Raw genomic sequence first — 19,888 nt, 5'->3', positions numbered from 1 at the left:
TTAAAGAGAGACTCGTCACTCGTCAATGAGTGTGTCAGAGACATGTGGAGAATCAGATTGGTTCACAAAAGTGCTTGTGGTAGTTCTTGGTGCTTTGGGTTCTTTAGGTGGTGTTGTCTTAGGACATGCCTTCTTTATATGACCCTTGACGTGACATTGATAACATCTACCTTCCTTTGCATAAATGATTTGTTCTTCTGGCGTTATATATTCTCCTATAATTCCTTATGCAGCTTTTTCATTAGTAGTTAGCTTAGGTTTAGCAGGTGTTTTAGCTTTACCCTTAGATTCATTTTGAGAGTTCTTTTCCGAAGGGGTAGAGGAATATGGGCTAGAAGAGTTACCATTCTTACCGTTGTGTGGGTTCTGAGAAGTCTGAGAGGTATTGTAAGAATATTTGTTCTCCTTAGGCTTTCCTTTGTTGTGCTTCATCTCCTAAGCGAGAGCGATCGCTACCCCCTTGTTGAGATCTATGGGATCAAGGACTTCGACATCGAACTTGATATACTCGTCCAACCCGAAAAGAAATGCCTCTTTGCGCTCATCATCCGATTTGCGTAATTGGGTGCCGAGCTGCAAAACACGGTTAGAGAAAGACATAACCGGCATACCATTTTGCTTGAGATTGTGCCAATCTTCTTTCAACCACGCTAAGTACTGAGGTGGCATAAACCGCGTCTTGAGCTTGTCTTAGAAGTCGGCCCAATTGAAAGAAAGGGGCACGCCTTCCTCAACTTCCTCTAGGTGCGCGACCAATTGTGCCTCTTGCCATGCGTGATACCAATTAATGGCATCACCGGCAAGATACATGACTAAGGTCAACAAAACTTTGCTATTCCCTGTTTTCTTAGTTGTCGCAAAGTAAGCATTAAATTGGTGCAACCAAGAATGAATAACATTAGCATCCATCTTACCGTCATACTTACTAAACGTCAACTTCTCAATGACTTGGTTCTTGGAATCTGCATCTCTACCTATAGTATCTGATGAACCGCCAACGTCCTTGAGTGGCTCGGATTTCGAGGTGAGTACCTGTAGGACCAACTCTTGCATGCGTTGGTCTCTCCACGCCTCACGCTCTACTGCCATAGCCGCTCGCTTTTCTTCGGCCGCTATGCGTAGAGCTTCGTGGGCTTGCTTGCACTCGAGCTCCATGGTTACCTTTCTTTCTTCGGCCGCTATGCGTTGAGCTTCGCGCGCTCAAGCTCCATAGCTGCCCTTCTTTCTTCGCGATTGCGATCCATGGCAACGCGTTGCACCTCTTGTTGTAGCATCATGTCCACCATTGACTTGACCAAAGCCTCCGTAGGATTTGGTGCAATCAGTGGCGTAGATAGGGATAGGGGAGGATCAGGGAACACTCCTCCTGGTGTAGAAACTTCTTCTTCTCCAACTCCACTCTCATCACCTTCACGCAAAGTATCCATTCCGCTTCAGGTTATGACCATACACTGAGATCTTGGGTACCTGAATCTTGAGATTCTTGGGTTCTTGAGGTTCTTGGATTCTTAGCTTGCAATCGGTGTTTGAGAAGGCTTTTCTCTTACCCGAGCTCGACTCTTTCCTGCGGCGGGTGCACCCCTTGGCAACCTTGCGCTCACACCAAAGTTGCTTTTCCCCACCTCATGTCGATTGGCCTGCCGCTAAGTGCACGGTCCGCTCTCAATGAGTGATAAGAGGAGCAAGGGGAGGCTGAACAAGCCCTTCTTTCTTGGGTTACCTGTCACTCTTCAAAAACACGATTAGAAATCGACATGCCCAAGTGGACTTGGGTTACATGCGACCACAACAAGCAAAAAAAATTATTGTGGTTCTTTCCTTGAGTGATACAGAACACTGCCAAAAAGAATTGATACCAATGTAAGGTGCAGCGAAAGTGAATGTTGATATTGCTCAAGATGAGTGCTCCGAACTGTGCTCAAGGGTTCCTTTTACTTATGGAAGGGAGAGCCTTCCGTTGTTCTTAGAAAGAGAGTACAAGTGCAATGGTCACAAACAAAGTGAATGCTACTGTGAATGAGAGTGTTGAGAATGAGAGAGAGAGAGAGAGAGAGAGAGAGAGAGAGAGAGAGAAAGAAGAATACGACACCAAACGGTTCTCAAACCCTCCTCCAAGGGCCCCCCCCCTCTATGGCGAGAGAGGTCTATGTTATAGATTGCACAAATCTGGTACAATGGTCTAGATGCAATGGATTGCCGACGATGTTGACAACAATGATGACGACGATGAGGACGGGCTGAAAACTGAAAATGCTAGGGCTGAAATGCTGGAATCTGGAAAACGCTGATCTGCTGCTGAATACTGACACTGTGTTGGCGATTTCGACAACAATGATGACGACGATGAGGATGGGCTGAAAACTGAAAACGCTAGGGCTGAAATGCTGAAATCTGGAAAACGCTGATTTGTTGCTGAATACTGACATTGTGTCGGCGAGGATGAGGATGGCAACGACTCGATGACGATGCGCTGAAAATGCAGATGTTGAAATCTGAATTCAGCAGGCTGATCCAATGGTACGGTGAGGATCTGTTGCGGGTAGGTGAGATCTGCGAAGCTAAGAGTTGAATCTGCAATATCTAAGGGCTGAATATTAAAAACGCTAGACTGTGTGGCTGGATTGGGCTACCAATAACTGAAAACGTTGAGGCTCTCCGCCAATCTTGCTGAGAAGGTGCACTGCAAGTTGCCTAAGCTTCTTCTGCTGCCTCTTCTGCCTGTATTGAGCGCCCCCCCCCCCCGCTTATATACTTGGACAAGGCTGGGTCGAGCAGTCTCCCCAACAGCCCCACGACCTCATAAAATGGGAAATTTAATAATAAAATCACCAAATAATGTACTGCCCCAAATTTGGGTACCTTGACCGGAAAGTGAACATGCTGGTTGATACCGGGTTGTGCAATCAGAGGATATGCAACTACTCTAAGTGCTTGGACATGCACGGCCTGCGCACAGGCTCACAAAGGTGCCAGAACACTTCCTAGGCTAACCTGAACCCTGGACCTGAGATAGCTTGTCCACATGCACATAGGGTTAGATGTGCACGTGACACCTGCCTAGTAACTCGTGTGATCGGTGTTTACATCGAGGCCGATCTACATCCGCAATATCCACCCGTTTGAAGGAGTTTTCATCGGTTTGTGCATCCACAAGCATCAGAAGCAATCAACATCAGAAGTCCAGAAAGAATCCAAAGATCGAAGTTCGGCAGTTGTGCCCCACCTATAACGGGGAGACGTCACGTGCGCACTTCACTTGCGCTACCTTCACTTGTGCTACGTGGACATGCTTTTGCTAAAGTCTAGCATGAGTCGTTAGCTTAGAACCTAGCCTAGCACCTTTATGAGCCTCTAGCAGGACGTGCATATCTAGGCCAGTCATAGTTGCATACCCTCTCTTGCACACGATTGCATTTTAGCACTTAGGCATTATCTGCGCGTGAACCATCCCTTAGAGTACATTTTATTAATAATTGACTTTTCATTTACCCTGGTTGGGATGGCTGCCCGACCAAGGCATTTGTACGTATTTAACCAGCCCTTGGTGCACCAGTAGAAACCAAAGGAGCAGTGAAGGTGCCTCTCAAGAACCAAGCAGTACCAAGCACCGGGGATGTCATCACCTCCAGTGTTTTCCAAGATCAGCCATCAGCCAACGTTTTTCATCAGCATTTTCAGCCCTATGATCGCCATCAGATTTCAGCCCTTGGCATTTTCAGCATAGCCTCGTCGCGGCTGCAATCCTTGCCACATTACCACCCGCATTTTCAGATTTCAGCCATCTTCATCTTTAACGTTTTCAGTTTTCAACCCATTGCCATCCCTGGCGATAGGGGATCAGCCCACAGCCTCGTCATCGTCGTCGTCGTCGCATCTCTAGCATACCCCATTAGTACCTCAGCAGCACCGTAGTACAAGTACCCCTCGACATCGTCGTCAACATAGAACCCAGCAGTACCTCGTCGTCGTCGTCGTCGACATAGCTCCTTTGGCTTAAGTGGGCTCTGAAGTCTTTGGCACATCTCCTCAATGACTAAGCAAGGCATCTGAGCCCACACTTGCTCTCTGCATGCATCCCAGATCTTTGACTATGGCTCGGTTGAAAGCAACTTACGATAAAAGTCAGTAGTAACTACACGCATATCATTGGGCTCTGTAGCCATAGACCTATCCGGTCTCCTCAACTAGCAAACACTGATGTGCGCATGACGAGGACGCATCTCAAAAAACTGACCAGTAACTCTGTCTCCCACTTGAGTCCATTAAGATGCTTGAAGATGGAAGGCAAACTTGTGGCGTTGCTCCTCAATGGTGATCAGCTCCTATCGAGCCTGTTGCAATGGCTACATGGGTGATGCTCTTACATCCGCTATAAGAAAGCCATGCCCCCCGGAATCGCTTATCCTCCTCTTGGGTCGCAGTCAAGGGATGCAGTCAAGCGGGCTGCCAACTCTTGAAGGATGACAAGACTACGCTCCTGAAACGAACACGTGGAGAGGATCTCTCGGCTACACAGACCGCCTATGGACACGCTTGGACGAACTACCCACCAACCATAGCCGCCATCCCGGCAACTCCCCCGTGTTGGGCCATCATCGGAGGATGTAGGCATGCACCTGTAAGACGGAGCGTCCCGTACCACTTGGCCTCACCTCCTTGAGGTGACCTCGTGCACTCCTAGCCTCACGAGCTAACCATTGGCACTCTGCCAACGGGGGTCCGTAACTACAAATAAAGCCTTAGCCTCCTTTTATAAAAGTGATCGGCCACACTAGCCGGGTTCACACTATGTTCGCCTCAACACTGGACACCCATCACGATAGTGTCATAGACTAGATCCCCTCTGCTGTGAGCGGGACATAACATACTTTCCCTCTTAAGAACCATTGATGTCCTCATCAATGAAGTGGGGATACGGAGCTTTCAAAGCTCTAATTGATTCCCAAGTAGCAAACTTTTCAGATTGACCCTTCCATTTAATTAAATACTCATCATAAGCACTTCGGTGCGAATGACGAGTACGGCGATCTAAAACGGCCTCTGGTTCTCGAGAAATATATTCAATTTAAATATCTTCCCGTACATTTGCCTCGATAGCCACAACAATGTTAGCTTCACCTAATTTTTCTTTAAGGCAATTGATATGAAACATTGGATGTACACTAATATCCGAAGGAATAGCCCCTTTATTGTGGAATGTACCTTTCCCAATCAGACTGCTTGTGAGAGACATAAGCCCTCAACATGTCCTCCATCGTTAGATTCATCCTTTCAGTTTGTCTGTCGAAGAGGACGACATACTCAACTTTGTTCGAAGGTGAGTAAACACATCTCGCCAAAGTCGCCCAATGAACTTGGTATCTCGATCACTGCCAATATCCTCTGGCAAACCATATAGCTTATAACGTTGATTGACAAATAAAACCGCCAACTCATGGCTTTTTATTGTTGACTTCATTGGTATAAATTTTGTCACTTTTGTGAGTCGATCAACCACAACCTAGTTGCCCCGACTAGTATTTAACAAACCAACAATAAAATCCATAGAAATACTCTACCACTTGGCATCAAGGATTTCCAATGGATGTAGTAGGTTAACTTTCCTAAGGCGCTTTGCCTTGTTGACTTGACACTGAGTCACATAGCTCTCTATGTAAAAAGCACATCCTTGGCCAATAGAAATATTGTTTGGCCAATGCTAAAGCTCTTTGGATGCTTGGGTGCCTAGCGCTAGGAACATGATGGCATTTGAACAAAAATCCTTTCTTGAACCTCATCGATTTCCAGCATGCATACTTTTCCATTTCTAAACAATAGTCCATCTTTAATGGAATATTGTCTATGTCTCATCTCTCCAACATGACTCGCTTGGGTCTTCGATCACCCAAGCCTGTATGCGAGTCACACCCTGCCTCGACCTTGTTAATCCTTTTCTGTAGCGAATCCCTAAGTCAAACTCTTGCATAAGTTCAACCTATCTAGCCTTCCGGCCTCTAAGATCACCCTGATCACAGACATAGCACAAAGAGTTTTGGTTTGTCCATGCAACAAAGGTAGAGCAATACAAATAATGTCGCCACTTTCTCAAAGCGTGGACCACGGCGTAAAGCGCTTTTTCATATGTTGAATAAAGCATTGCAACGTTCAAACGCAACAAGACGTCCATCTTGATACAATGATGCACCAAGAGTATGCTTTGTTAGCTAGGCCTGCTACCTAACATTGGTTGCGTCCGCTTCCTCTATGGGGCGGCTCACACTCCACCTTGGAGCACTGTCAATAGGCCATCTTACCCACAAGCTTTCGGCTTCCTCTATGGGGCGGCTACACACTAAGGCTAACCATAGTTTATCAATGGAAGTTTTTATCTAGTTAATTATCTAACCACCCAACTCTCCCACTCAATCACTTCCATAAAGTACTATTATCCTCATTCCATAAAGTACAAAGGGTGCTAAAGAAATAAAACCAAGCAGTAAGGGAAATGGTCACGACTGATCAACGAGGATACGAAGAATCGCATGTCTTCGGTAACGACTCCATGTCAGTGAAGTTTTGTACATTTGTGCATAGCTTTCTTAGCATACTTTACCGTCTTTTTCAAAGTTTTTGCTTTTATAACTTAAAAAATGAAAAAAGACCAAAATCAGAAACAATTTGAGACCGACACCAATCAAGACCAAACTATGTATGGGATTGAGGACATAGGGGAAGAGTGGGATGTGCCATCCCGTGAGCAGCACGAACTGAAGTCTGATAGTACATAGGGTAGAAAGGGTAGAAAACATAGAACTACAATTGTAGACTCTCCTTGCTACTCTAGATGGTCTCAAGGATCAACTTCACTTCCAGATTATGAATATGGATCCTGCGGACTTGGTTTTGGGAAGGAAATGGTTATGGAGACAAGGATCTTCTTTGAAACGGAGTTATCAGCAAAACTCACTAGAATCTAAGAAAGAAGGTAAAAAGTTTGTTATACAAGGTGAACATGATGTGCAGAATAATCCTCTAATGTGTTCTCTTAGTGTTGCAAAAGCTTATAAATAAAAGATCTTGTAATGTATATATATATATATATGTTTTGGTGTCGATCTGTTGTAAATAAGGACTCTGATGTGGAAAAGAAAGATTAGGGCTTTGCCTTCTCGTAGTGATTGTGAAAGTGATTTAAAAGTCTTGCTAAAAGAAATTAACGATGTTTTTCTTATTGATTTGCCAAATGGTTTACCTCTTGAAAAAACTGAAGTAGACTATGCTATTGATTTAGTTAAAGATGCAAAGCTTGTCTATAAACCACCTTATAGAATAGGCCAAGCACAACACTAGAAGTAGAAAAACAATTGCAAGACTATGTAGATAAAGGTTTTATTTTACCCGGCAATTTTGTCACAAACTGCTAACATGTCAAGCCACTGAAGAACGGAGCCAACCTGCAACTCCCAGCCGAGGAGCCTAAACCCTAAGTGAAGAAGCAGAAGCAGAAAAAGAAGTTTTACCAACTTGCAAAGTCTTGCCGAGTGGCCTATTTTTAAAGAAGAGTTCCCACCAACTTATGGGACCCCGTCCGATGGGACCCAAGTGACCTAAAGATGTAAAATAAAGCAGGAACAACACACACACACACACACACACACACGAGCTTATTTGCGTAGAAGCTGATGACATGACAGCAGTACGGATTTCCGAATTTTTTCCCTGACTGCTGACGTGACAGCCTATACGGATTACGCTGACCTGTTGACGTGGCAGCCTATACAGATTTTCGTGATTTACGTTGGACAATTTTCAACACCAGATTTTGGGACCAGTTGCTTTTGAGTTTGACTGCTATTCATGTAACTGCTTTTCAAGGCCAAGGGCCTTTAAATATGTGCAAAGGGCTCATTCTCTGGCACGCTTCGGTGAGAAGGTGCAGAGCGTGAGTACCTACATTGTACTGAGTTCGAGTAATATAAACCAAGGTTTGGGACCAATACTCTCTAAGGTGGAATTACGCCACTGTGTTGCGTGTGCTCTTTCTTTCTTTCAGTTCAGTTGTTATTGAAGTGCTGAAAGTCTGTTCAATCTATTCTTTTCCGTTGGCACGTGGTGCTCGTCCCATGACAAATTCTCCATGGGCTTCGCCAATCTTATTAATGAAGAAAAAAGATGTTTTATGCAACTTCGTGTCGACTATAGAGGACTAAACAATCTCACAATTAAAGATCTTTTTGATTAGTTAGAGGAAGCCAAGTATTTTACCAAGGTCGACTTATAATTAGCTATCATCAAATTAGAATAAAGGCTGAAGACGTTGCAAAAACAGCCTTTAGAATTAGATATGTGCATTATGAGTTTTTGGTAATGCCTTTTGAGCTTACCAATGCACCAGCTATCTTCATGAAGCTCATGAATAGTAGTCTACAGCCCTATCTAGGCAAATTTATAGTAGTCTTTCTTGATGATATCCTCATCTATAGTCGTACTCGGGAGGAGCATTAAGAACATCTCACAAAAGTGTTCCAATGCTCAAACAAAGTTCCCTTTATGCAAAGAAATCAAAATGTAAATTGTTTGTTGAAGAAGTGAAATATGTTGGTCGTATCATTTCTAAACATAGAATCGGGATGGATTCAGAAAAAAGGCTCAAGCTATTTTGCAATGGCCTGAACCTAAGAACCTAGAAGAGCTGCAAATCTTCTTAAAAATGTCTCAATTTTATCGTAGATTCATTAAAGATTATGCCAAGATAGCGATTCCTATGACAGACCAACTCAAAGGAAAAGGAAAAGGAAAAACTTTAAGTGGGGGAAAATCAAAAGTGTTCCAATTGCTCAAACAAAGTTCCCTTTATGCAAAGGAATCCAAATGTGAATTGTTTGTTGAAGAAGTGAAATACCTTGGTCGTATCATTTCTAAACATAGAATCGGAATGAATCACGAAAATGTTCAAGCTATTTTGCAATGGCCTGAACGTAAGAACCTAAAAGAGCTGCAAATCTTCTTAGGAATGTCTCGATTTTATCGTAGATTCATTAAAGATTATGCCAAGATAGCGATTCCCATGACAGACCAACCCAAAGGAAAAGTAAAAACTTTTGAGTGGGGGAAAATCAAATTAAAAGTAGCAATAGCTGCAGTCCCAATTTTATATATAGTGAATCCCAATAAACCCTTTGTGGTTGAGACAGATGCTAGTAACTTTGTTGTAGATGTGGTTCTAACTCAAGAGGGTCGATCAATACCTTTTGAAAGTAAAAAGTTATACCATGCACACCAAAATTACTCAATATATGAGAGGGAGTTGTATGCTATTGTCAATGCATTGAAAAAATGGAAGCACTATTTATATGGTGCTAAAGTTATGATAGTGTTTGATCAAGAAAGCCTTTCTAATCAAGCGAAATTGAAAATTCATAAGGCCAAATGGGTTGAACTCTTACAAGAATTCGATTATTAGCGTAGGTATTGCAAAGGAAAAAATAATGTAGTAGCAAATTTACTTAGCAAGATACCTATGATAAATAAATTGAGTTTTACTCGATCCAATAGAGATCTGCTTGAATCATCAAGAGAAAAATGTTAGGTTGATCCTGCATATTCCAAAAAATAGAAAACCATCCAAAAAGGGGATTCATAACAGTTGGTTTTCAATGAGAATGAAGCATCTATGGGTGCTTTCGAAGGATTCAAGTGGAAGAATTTCGCCATAGATGATGACCATTTACTCTACAAATGCAGGGTAGGTGTCCCAAAAGATGAAGAGATTAAGCGCCAAATACTCTATGTGTCATGATGGTCCAAGTGCGGAACACCTAGGTATAAACAAGACTTGTAGTCTTGTTAAGAGGCAGTTTTATTGGTCGTAAATGTATTAAGGACGTCCTAAAACATGTGGTTAAATGTAATAAATGACAAACCAATAAGGCTGAAAGGCTTAAGATGAGAGGACTACTCCATCCATTAGTCAGGGAAATGGATGAGTATCTCCATGAACTTTATAATTAGTTTACCTAGAACACAGCAAGGACATGACTCTATCTGGGTAATAGTGGATGGATTAACCAAAATGGTTAGGTTTAATCAAACCAAATTCGATGTTAAAACTCTTGAATTAGCTAAAGTATTTGCAAAAATCTCTATTGATTATATGGTTTACCAACAGACATTGTGTTAAAATGAGATAGGAAGTTTAGGAAGTTTAATAGCTATTTTTGGAGAGCTGTATTTAAGAGTTTGGACACTAAACTAAGCATGAGTACGATTGAGCATCCTCAAACAAATGGTCAATCTGAAAGGGTTAATCAAATCCTGCTCCTTATGGAGTAGGACTGAAAAAGGAAAAGTTCAAGCAGCTAAAGACGATATTAAAAAGAGTCAAGATAGAGCAAAGGCATATATTAATTTGCATAGAAGGCCCCTTACCTTTCAGGAAGGGAAACAAGTCTATTTAAAAGTGCATGAAAAGTCTGAAACCATGAAGTCGGGAAAAGTCTGAAACCATGTCCAAAATTATCACCAAGGTATTGTGGACCTTTCACAATACTAAAAAGGTTGGAGATATGGCTTATAAACTCCTATTACTAGAGACAAATGGTATACACCCAATATTCCACGTTAGCAGACTCAAAAAGAAGTTGGGGCAATCTGATAATCTTGTTCAAGATGATCTGATAGTGAAACTCATAAATACTCAATCTCTTCCACATGAACAAGAGAAAATATTGGTATACACCCAATATTCCACCGTTAGCAGACTCAAAAAGAAGTTCACGCAATCTGATAATCTTGTTCAAGATGATCTGACAGTGAAACTCATAAATACTCAATCTCTTCCACATGAACAAGAGAAAATATTGGACACTAGATTAAAAAAAGAACTAGAAATACAATTTATAAAGAGTGTTTAGTTAAGTGGAAAGATTGTGTTGAAGAGAGTTCAACATGGAAGCGAGTAAACATTATTTGGACTTTTAACATACAACCTTCCAATTGCGTTTTTGAGGACAACAACGTTTCTTAAGGGGCCACACACAATGGAGCAAGGGGTTGTGGCTGGTGGGAACCAGCTCCAACGAAGATAAGTCTTGAATTGCCAAGTGTCGACTTTGGCCTGATACAAGGGCGGTAGGTGGAGGCAACCCACGAGCCAAGGAGGCGAGGCGGTTTAGTCGTGTGTGTGTGTGTGTGTGTGTGTGTGTGTGTGTGTGTGTGTGTGTGTGAGAGAGAGAGAGAGAGAGAGAGAGTGTGAGAGTGATTAGTGAAATTTCTGCTCGGTCGCGGGAATCTCCTGAACGCTGCTGCGCTCACTGTGCCTGCACCCGCGGGGGTGTGTGAGTGTGTGTGCGCGTGTGTGCACGAACTGTCTGTCTACGCGCTCTATGCGAATTGACCTGCACGAGCCTGCGCGACCTGACCTACATGCGTGCTCTGCAAGACCTAACCTGCACGAGCTCTGCGCAAACTCCTTGCAGCAGTAAGCCCTTGGTGTGGCGTTTTGCCCCTGCACAGTCAGTCTCGATTCAAAGTACAACCAAAGTACAGCTCGTGTGTTGTTGTTGGTGTGTCAGTGTTTGTGAGGGTGAAATTATGTACAGCCAACCTGCGTGTGTGCATGTATGCTCGTGGGGGATTTGGGTGTGTGGTGAATCCTTCTGCCACTCGTCTGTCGCGCGACTCTGTTCTGCACAACATCTACCCTGTGCAGGCCCTTCACAGCGCGCCGGTGGTTGAAGTTTGATTTCGCCTGCACGCAGTCCTTCCGTCGTCTTGTGTGAGAGAGAGGTGTGAGTGTTTCTGTACAGCTAGCCTCTGTGTGTCTGTCTGTGTCTATAGCAGTCAAATATCAAAAACCTCCCAAAAAAAAAAGTGTGTTCGAGCTTCACATGGACTCGACTGCTCAGTGTATATATAAGCGTCGGAAAGCCATGGAATCTTCGGATATGGATGTTGTAAGCCTTATCAAAGAATGCCTGCATGAGGACTTCGAGGATGCACGTCAAGCCTGGGAAGGATCCGCTCCCGTCATGGAAGTACGCATCCCTATACAGGAGCTTATGGATCTTGTTGCTCAATATGCACTTAACGCGGTGATTCTTTTTTTCCCAGGTAGAATGCCTACGGCTCAAGATGTAGGCCAATGGGTTGATTTCCTATTCAAACGGCAACCAGTTCGAGGGGTTTACTTTGGCGCGCGAGGGTTCTACGAAGTCTTGCTGGCCGTCATAGATGCTCGGGATGCTCTGCTTGAAATGTCTCCTTTTTTTCAACACGCAAATGACTCATGTGCTGCCCTGGGCTCTTACCAAGGACTATCATAGTCTCATTCGCAGGTGTCCCGTCTGGGTTGAGGTGGTCGACTTTCCTCGCACTTGGCGTCACTTTCTTCCTTTGTTGGCTGCTCAGCTGGGCAAAGTCATTTGCCCTCCTAAGCTGGACGCAAACACAAACCGTTTTTGTATTTTGTGGGACACATATATCCCCACACCAGCAGGTATTTCGATCGATTCTGGGGATGTAGTGGTTGGAAAGCGTCCATTTAAGCTTAAATGGGGCAAATTTGCAAATTCTTGCTTTCGATGTGGCAAATTTGGTCATATGCAGTCCAAATGTCCAGAACCAAATCTGCAACCACCCCCTTCAGCCAATTGCTCCTCAACCTTGCTCACCTCCGAAATCTTTTATAGAGGTTCAAACCAAAGGAGTTTCAACCTCCTCCCCGACAGCTGGGGTGATTAAAGGCAAGGGGAAACAATTACAATTGTCTGCACTTTCTTATTCTCCAAATATTAAAGACAAAGGAAAAGAATAGGTTTCGACCTCCCAAACTTGGATAGTGCCCAAGAAACCCGCCAAAGCTGCTACAGCTCGTGTTCCGGCATCTTCTCGTAATTATGTGCCTCCTTTGAAGAATGTTGCTCAGAAAAAACTCCCTTGTAATGACAACACTTCTTTGGCTGAAGCTTGGGACAAGGTGGTTCGCTCTTACAAGGAAGTTGTTACAGGAGAAGCCTCTTCATCGCAAGGTGCCTTTATTTTCAATCATCCAGGTCCAAGTCTTGACCCACCTTCTCAGGCACCTACAGCTGGTGAGGATGTGTCGATGGACACTGGTACTTGAGTTTTCTCCCCCCTTTTTTTTCTTGTTTCCTCGCCCACTGTATATACCATATAGAATGCATAGTTCTTTGAATTGCATCTCCTATAATGTGCGTGGGTTATGCAATCACAACAAGTGGCGGCTTACCTGGCACTATGTACATACATGTAAAGCGGACATTGTGGTTCTTCAAGAATATAACCAGCACCAATTTGCAGGACAGACTCCTTACTTTGCGGGCTACTGGATAGCTTATGCAGGATTAGTTGTCCATTCTGGAGTGCTTATGCTTGTTCGACATGAACTGTAAGGTGCAGCCGAATGAATGAACTTTGCTCAAGATGAGTGCTCCAAACTGTGCTCAAGGTTCCTTTTGTTCTTATGGAAGGGAGAGCATTCCGTTCTTAATGAGAGAGTGCAATGGACACAAACAAAGTGAATGGACACTGTGCATGAAAGTGCATGAGACTGAGGGATAGAGAGAGAAGAGAATACGACACCAGAGATGTTGTCAAACCCTCCTCCAAGGCCCCACTCTCGTCGGCGAGAGTGGTCTACTATTGATTGCACAAACTTGTACAAAGTGGATGCATGTGATGATGCAATTCGAGGCTATGTCGGCGATGACGACGGGGATGGCGAGACCGACCTAAGGGCTGAAATCTACAACCTTTTATCTGCTGTCAAAAAACGCTGCTGACTGAATTCTGCTCCACTTCAAAACGCAATGGAAAACGCTGATTTGATGGTCTTTTATGGCTGAAAATCTGCTGCTGTGTCGGGGCTGAAATGGCTATGGGAAAGGGGCTGAAATCACCTGCTGAAATTGTCCAAAGGCTGAAATCTGTGGCTATCTTTGCTTGGATCAAAAACACTATGCCTGAGGACCTGAGGCGATGGCAAGGGGCTGAAAACGCTAAGGTTTGCAGGTTGCCGGCGGTGAGGCCATTGCTGAAAGCGCAAGGGAGAGAGAGAGAGAGAGAGAGAGAGAGAGAGAGAGAGAGAGCCTAGGCGATTTGATGAAAAAAACGCTAGATTGCTTACTTGATGAAAAACGCTAGGCCTCCTTCTTGATGGAAGCACCAAGAGTTGGGAGTCTTGCTCAGAGAGAAGGAACCTGTCGCCGAAGCCTGTTGTTCTCCTTGCTCATCTGCCCATTAGTGCTAACCTTGGTTTGCTTATATATTATCTTACCCAATTTGCCCTACCTACTTTCCAACAAAAGTCACTTCAAAATAATAACTGAAAAATGTCAAAAATAGGTAAAATAGGCTAAATGCACTGGAAAATTCCCTGAAGGATTTTGATGGATTCTGATGGGAATGCTTATGATCATGCTGTGTGCAACCACAGGATGTGCATCTACACTAAGTGACTAGGCATGCACGGTCTACGAATAGAATCACAAAGGTGCCAGATCACTTCTAATCTAGACTGACTGGACTAACGGAACCCTTATTATCGAAGTAGCTTGTCCACGGACACATAGGGTTGGATGTGTCACGTGACATGAACTCTTTCCGACCTTGGTTTTTAATGACCCGGCCGGGAGATGGATGGTCATCCAATGTATTGTTAATGGGGAAGTTTTCGAATTTGGAGGATTATATGCATACACAACTTCTGCAGATAGGGCACGGTTGTGGAGTGCTATCTCTTCTTATTGTTGGCATTCCAATGCCTTTCTCTGCGGGGATTTTAATAATGCACAAAACCTTGCGGATAATACTACTGGCCATTCTCACATGCTTCATATGAAACGGCAATCATGGGACGAATTTATGTCGACTTGTAATAGGCTTGATTTGTGGCCCTTTTTGCATGCGACTGATCCAAGATTCACTTTTCAACACAATGCTCAATCTATGTATCGCGCTCGGCTGGATCGCTGGTATCTTTTTCATGTACAACAGAATGATGACTTTGTATGCGAGATGAGGATTAATTATGCTATGTGTCTCTCGGATCATTTTCCCGTATGCTTGAAACTTCGTTTTTGCTCTTTTGATGTCAATGATCACCTACCCAAGAAGAGACTTTTGCATGTCAATAATGCTTATCTCAAGCATGAGCCTTTTCGCGCTATGATTGTGAATATCATCCCGCCTTTGCTCTCCCAGATATATGTTGATATGTACATAGCCTGGTTCCGTTTTGTTATGCGTGTTCAATCGATTATCCAAGATTATGGCAGGCATTATTTGTCACAATTAAGGGAACAAGTTAATCAGGCAAAGGATGCTTGTAGCCAATTAATGCACTTGGCTAATCATTCTTCTCTTACTGACGCTCAAATGACTGAGTTGTTTTCTGCTCGCGCTATGTTAAGGCACAATGATGAGAAAAAATTGGCCAAATGGCAGACTCAAGCTCGTCAACAGGCTTTTGCAGATAAAGGATGTGCTTCGAAACAATTCTTCCAACATTTGCATCACTCGAAGTAGTTTCAAGCTATACGGAGAGTTAAATTACCGTCAGGGGAGTGGACCTCCACTTTCCGAGAGCTAGCACTAGTCCTACACTCTCATTATGGCAAGATTTGTGAGGCCCCTTCTTCTCCCACGAGAGAAGCTCGCCAAGCGCGTACATGTTTCTATCGCATGTTACTCCCATTCTTTCGATGCGGCAGGCTCAAGACTTGGAAGTTGTTTTCACTGAGTCAGAATTGTATGCCAGCTTGCTTGATTTAGGTCGATGGAGAGCTCCTGGTTGGGATGGTCTCTCTGTCGAATTTTCTTGTCTTTCTGGGATTATTTGAAGTTGCCTCTATTGTTCATGATGAATACAGCTTGGGAACAACAAGAATTGCCCTCCTCTTGGAAGAAGGTTTGCTCAAGCTGATACCTAAGCATGCATTGTGTGAAACATTGGCGGCCTACTACACTCATGCATGTGGCATATAAATTAATGGCAAAAATGCTTGCTAACCAACTCAAGTGCTTTCTGCATGAAAGCTTGCATCAATCTCAATACGGCTTTATTCCGCGACGTCAAGTTACTAATAACCTCGCGAATGTCATCATTGATATGAAATATGCAAAATATACTCGACAGGATGTCTTGGTCATGCAGATCAACATTGAAAAGGCATTTGATACTGTTCTTTGGGATTACATTGCGGATACCATGCGACATTTGGACTTTGGGCCTAGGTTATCCCGTGTCGTGCTTTTCTTGTATGCACACAATACCTCTGCAGGCTTGCTGGATGGTTCTCTCACAAAATCTTGGCCTTTGGGACGGTCGGTAAGGCAGGGCTGCCCTCTGAGTGCTTTGCTTTATGCGATCGCTACTCATCCCTTGTTTATGTATTTGGATTCCTCGACTTCCACTGGTAGGCTACATGGTCTGACTTTACCTTTTGGTCGGCAATTTGCTGGTCAGGCTTATGCGGATGACTCTTTGTTCATGCCTCGTAATAACTATGATGATGTACAGCAAATTATGCATACTCTTCACTTGTTTGGATTGGCAGCACGTCTCAAAGTTCACTTTTGTAAATCCAAGCTATTGCCTCTGAAAGAGTGTGACTGGCATAAGATATTGTGGCCTGGGGAGACTGTTCCTCCACATGTTCTGGTTCGCCATTTGGCTTATCCGCTGGGTTGGAATGTCTCGGCTATGCAAAAACTGGATTGGGTGCTCCAACATCTGCATTCCAAGTTGAATATTGGAAATTGTCCACGTGGCCACTTCATGTGCGTCTCAGGATTGTCCAATGCATCCTTGTGGGTTTATGTGCAGTTTTACTTGCCTTTGTTATCCTTGCCTCGGTTGCGCTTGCAGTCCCTCATGTCCAATATTTTAGAGCATTTTTGGCGGACCTCGTCTAGCAAGAGGGGCCTTCGGCTTCTATGGACAAGCTGTGTTCTCCCAAGTGGCTTGGAGGGTTAAATATTTTGGACTTGAGACTTCATCTTCTGGCTCAGAAAGCTATGTAGTTGCTAGTTTTGGTGGAGCAGCAACAACCCTCGGCTCTCATGGTCACACGTTTGTGTACGCACATTGTCACCCCTTCTTTTGGTCATTGGAAACCGACTTATTGGGATGTTGTTTTTGAGAAGCTTGAAGGACAATTCCTGGATGTCCCTTTACTTCTTCTCTAATTGTTGATTGGAAGGTTGTCACTTCACATTTGGCTTGGGATGGTAGACAATCCTCTGGGGTAACTCTCTTCGCTTGGAGAGTCTACATTAGAGCAGGGTTTTCGCTTCGACTTTGGTTCAACGGTCTCCTCGCCAAGCATATTTTCTTTCCCAAAAAGAAATCTGTCAGGTGCATCAGGTGATTGATGACTCCGGTTATGTTCTTTCTTTCACTGATGTCGTCTCCCGCTTTCGATTGGGCCTTCACTATTCTCCTCTCTGGCGGGAGACTCAAAGGATGCTTGCTGCTTACTCACCCATTCCTCCTATGGATGTGGACTCTCGCTTCTCTAATTGAAATCTGGCTTCTACTAGATTGGACTGCATCTCAGCCGCCAGTGTCTATGCCATCCTTGTATGGATTGTGCATCAGGGTAATTAGCTGTGGTCGCTTCCTGAGTCATCCTTGTGGTGGCAACACACATTGTCTCACATTTGGCAGTCGTCTGCCTTTAAAGGAACGTGTTTTCTTGTGGCGGTGCTTGGTGGGAGCTCTACCTGTTGGCAGTGTGTTGCATGCTCGGCATATTGCGCCTTCCCGCTGCCCCAGATGCCTGAAGCTGAGGAGACCCTGCCACACTTGGCATCACTCCATAGCCTTCATTCGGCAAGTGTCGATTGCTCTTCGCGTTTTCCTTCCGGCTCTTTTCACAGACGATTTTGGATGTTTGGGGTGCTTCGGTCACTGCAATCTCAATTTGCGGTGTTCTTCACCTGGGTCAGATTTTGAACTATGTGGGCCATCTCGCACCATAGGAACTCCTTGATGTTCCAAGGCACTTTTGTTGACCCCTTTCCCTATTTCAAATTATCTCTTGGTCAAGCACATCACTCTTGATACCTACAAGATTTACTTCTAGCCTTCGGAGCCTCATAGTGCTCCGCGTTTTGTATCCCTTTCTTTTCTTGGGTTTTCCTCGCTTTGAGGTTTCCCACTTGTAAATTAATCAAAGCAAATTTACAAAAAAGTGTGTGTGTGTGTGTGAGAGAGAGAGAGAGAGAGAGAGCACACAGCCGCCATAGTCGTTATAGTGCCCATTTTTTTAGATAGCATCCTCGATCCGCATAACAACCCCTCTCCAAACTCTCTCTCTCTCTCTCTCTCTCTCTCTCTCGTGAAGCTATTAACAATACCTTTCCGGTAATCACAAGTCCGGGCTCTGGAACGGCTCCATGCTGTTTTTCTCCAATGACCTCAATGGAAGGAGTCTGCAGGACTGAAGGGATAAGAAACTGAGCAAATTGAAGAGATGAAAGTGGAGAGCTTGAGGGGATACCTTCTCCTGAGCAGAAGGGGGAGGCTGAGAGACCCTCTCGACGCCAACAACAGAAGAGTAGATTTTGTTGTTCCAAACGTAAGTTCCTCTACCAGAAGTATACTGAGACGACCGCCCTAGAAGCTCTCCTGGTGTCCTCCATGTCTCCATTTCCCTCGCGCAATGCAAGTTTCTTAGAGTTCAAATATTTTTTTGGAGGTGAGTTGTGAACGAACGAAGTGCTAGACAAGGTAAACCTGCACGGAGAGAGAGAGAGAGAGAGAGAGAGAGAGAGACGTTATTAAACTGGTGGTGGGTGTTGCTATAGAACATAAGAGAACATATGCAGATTGACATTGAGCATCTAGCACTCAAGTAAACAAGTACAAAGTGCATTGGCTAATATTTGAAATAGAATTACATACATGATGAATGATTACCTTTATATCTATCTCTAAAATGGTCCAACTTCATGGCGTTCTCTACATCTGTTTGAGAGGTGAGACCAAGGCACTACTGCTCTTTGTCGTACGTGTTTTGATAGATTTTGGAGTGCAATTCTAAACTAAACTTCAGGAAGCATTGACAACTCAAAAAATACAGAAAGTATTGCACTACCGACCTGATAATTGTGTATAGGTGTCGTCCAATTGTGCAAGCCGGAGGACAATGTTTGTGTCAAACTACATAAAAGCAATGTGAATAATTAAACATTTCGCCTTGCAATGAAACGTCACAGAGTGAAAATGCTAATTATGCAGTGCACGTGATGCAGAAGTGCCATACAAAAGTATGGTGAAGAGGCATTGAGGTCTCTCCAAAAACTATAAGAAATGAAAGATGTGTCTTGCGACATAGGATTTATGTGTTGGACCAAGCAAACACATATGCATGGGAAATTGGATAAAGATAACGGACCTTATAGTGTTGTCAAGCTGGAGTCGTTAACAGGTGAGCAGTGCATCCATGGTTGAGCCTGTTGTAGGTAGGAGTAGGACCAAAGGTTGTTATTACTTACTATTAAACTATCAATACATCTTGCTCAAGTTCATGTAATTGGTGCCCTTTTGAAGAGCTATCATCTCAATTCCTCCTACTCTGGCCTTTGCATCATCACTCCCAGCATATTTTTGTATCTATCCGTGCAATCATCATGCTCTCCGTGAATCCTTCAATCACCATCTTTATGGCTACAATCCCTTCTATATTGATCTTCTTTGGCATGGTCTCTTCGTCTTTCCTACCTTGTCTCACGTTCATCTTCGTCATGGTGTCTATCATGTCTAATGCAATCTCCATCTTCACCCCTTCCATGAATTCTGCCATCGTGTCAATTGTCACGTTTTGTCTACCATCACCGCTACTTCCACGATGTTGTCTACCATATGTAGTGGCCGAGGGGACAT

At 43.9% G+C, this 19,888-nt stretch overlaps 1 protein-coding gene across 1 annotated transcript in view; it reads right to left on the bottom strand.

Annotated features, from left to right (window-relative positions):
• Positions 1–18,781, bottom strand: part of LOC147437524 (Nucleic acid-binding, OB-fold-like protein) — a 42,164-nt gene extending 23,383 nt beyond the window's left edge. Inside the window, exons 1-2 of the mRNA XM_086485958.1 lie at positions 18,504–18,781; positions 18,361–18,435 (exon numbers count right to left, since the gene is read on the bottom strand). Of these exons, the coding sequence (XP_086342084.1) occupies positions 18,361–18,435; positions 18,504–18,653 (225 nt within the window). The 5' untranslated portion in view covers positions 18,654–18,781. The remainder of the gene's footprint in view (positions 1–18,360; positions 18,436–18,503) is intronic.
• Between the last annotated feature and the right edge of the window lie 1,107 nt (positions 18,782–19,888).

This window comes from Adiantum capillus-veneris, chromosome 17, assembly GCF_014529385.1.
Source record: "Adiantum capillus-veneris isolate H3 chromosome 17, ASM1452938v2, whole genome shotgun sequence".
Classification (NCBI taxonomy): domain Eukaryota; kingdom Viridiplantae; phylum Streptophyta; class Polypodiopsida; order Polypodiales; family Pteridaceae; genus Adiantum; species Adiantum capillus-veneris.
The sequence above is the reverse complement of the archived record's forward strand: the minus strand, read 5'-3'. Positions and strand labels throughout refer to the sequence as shown.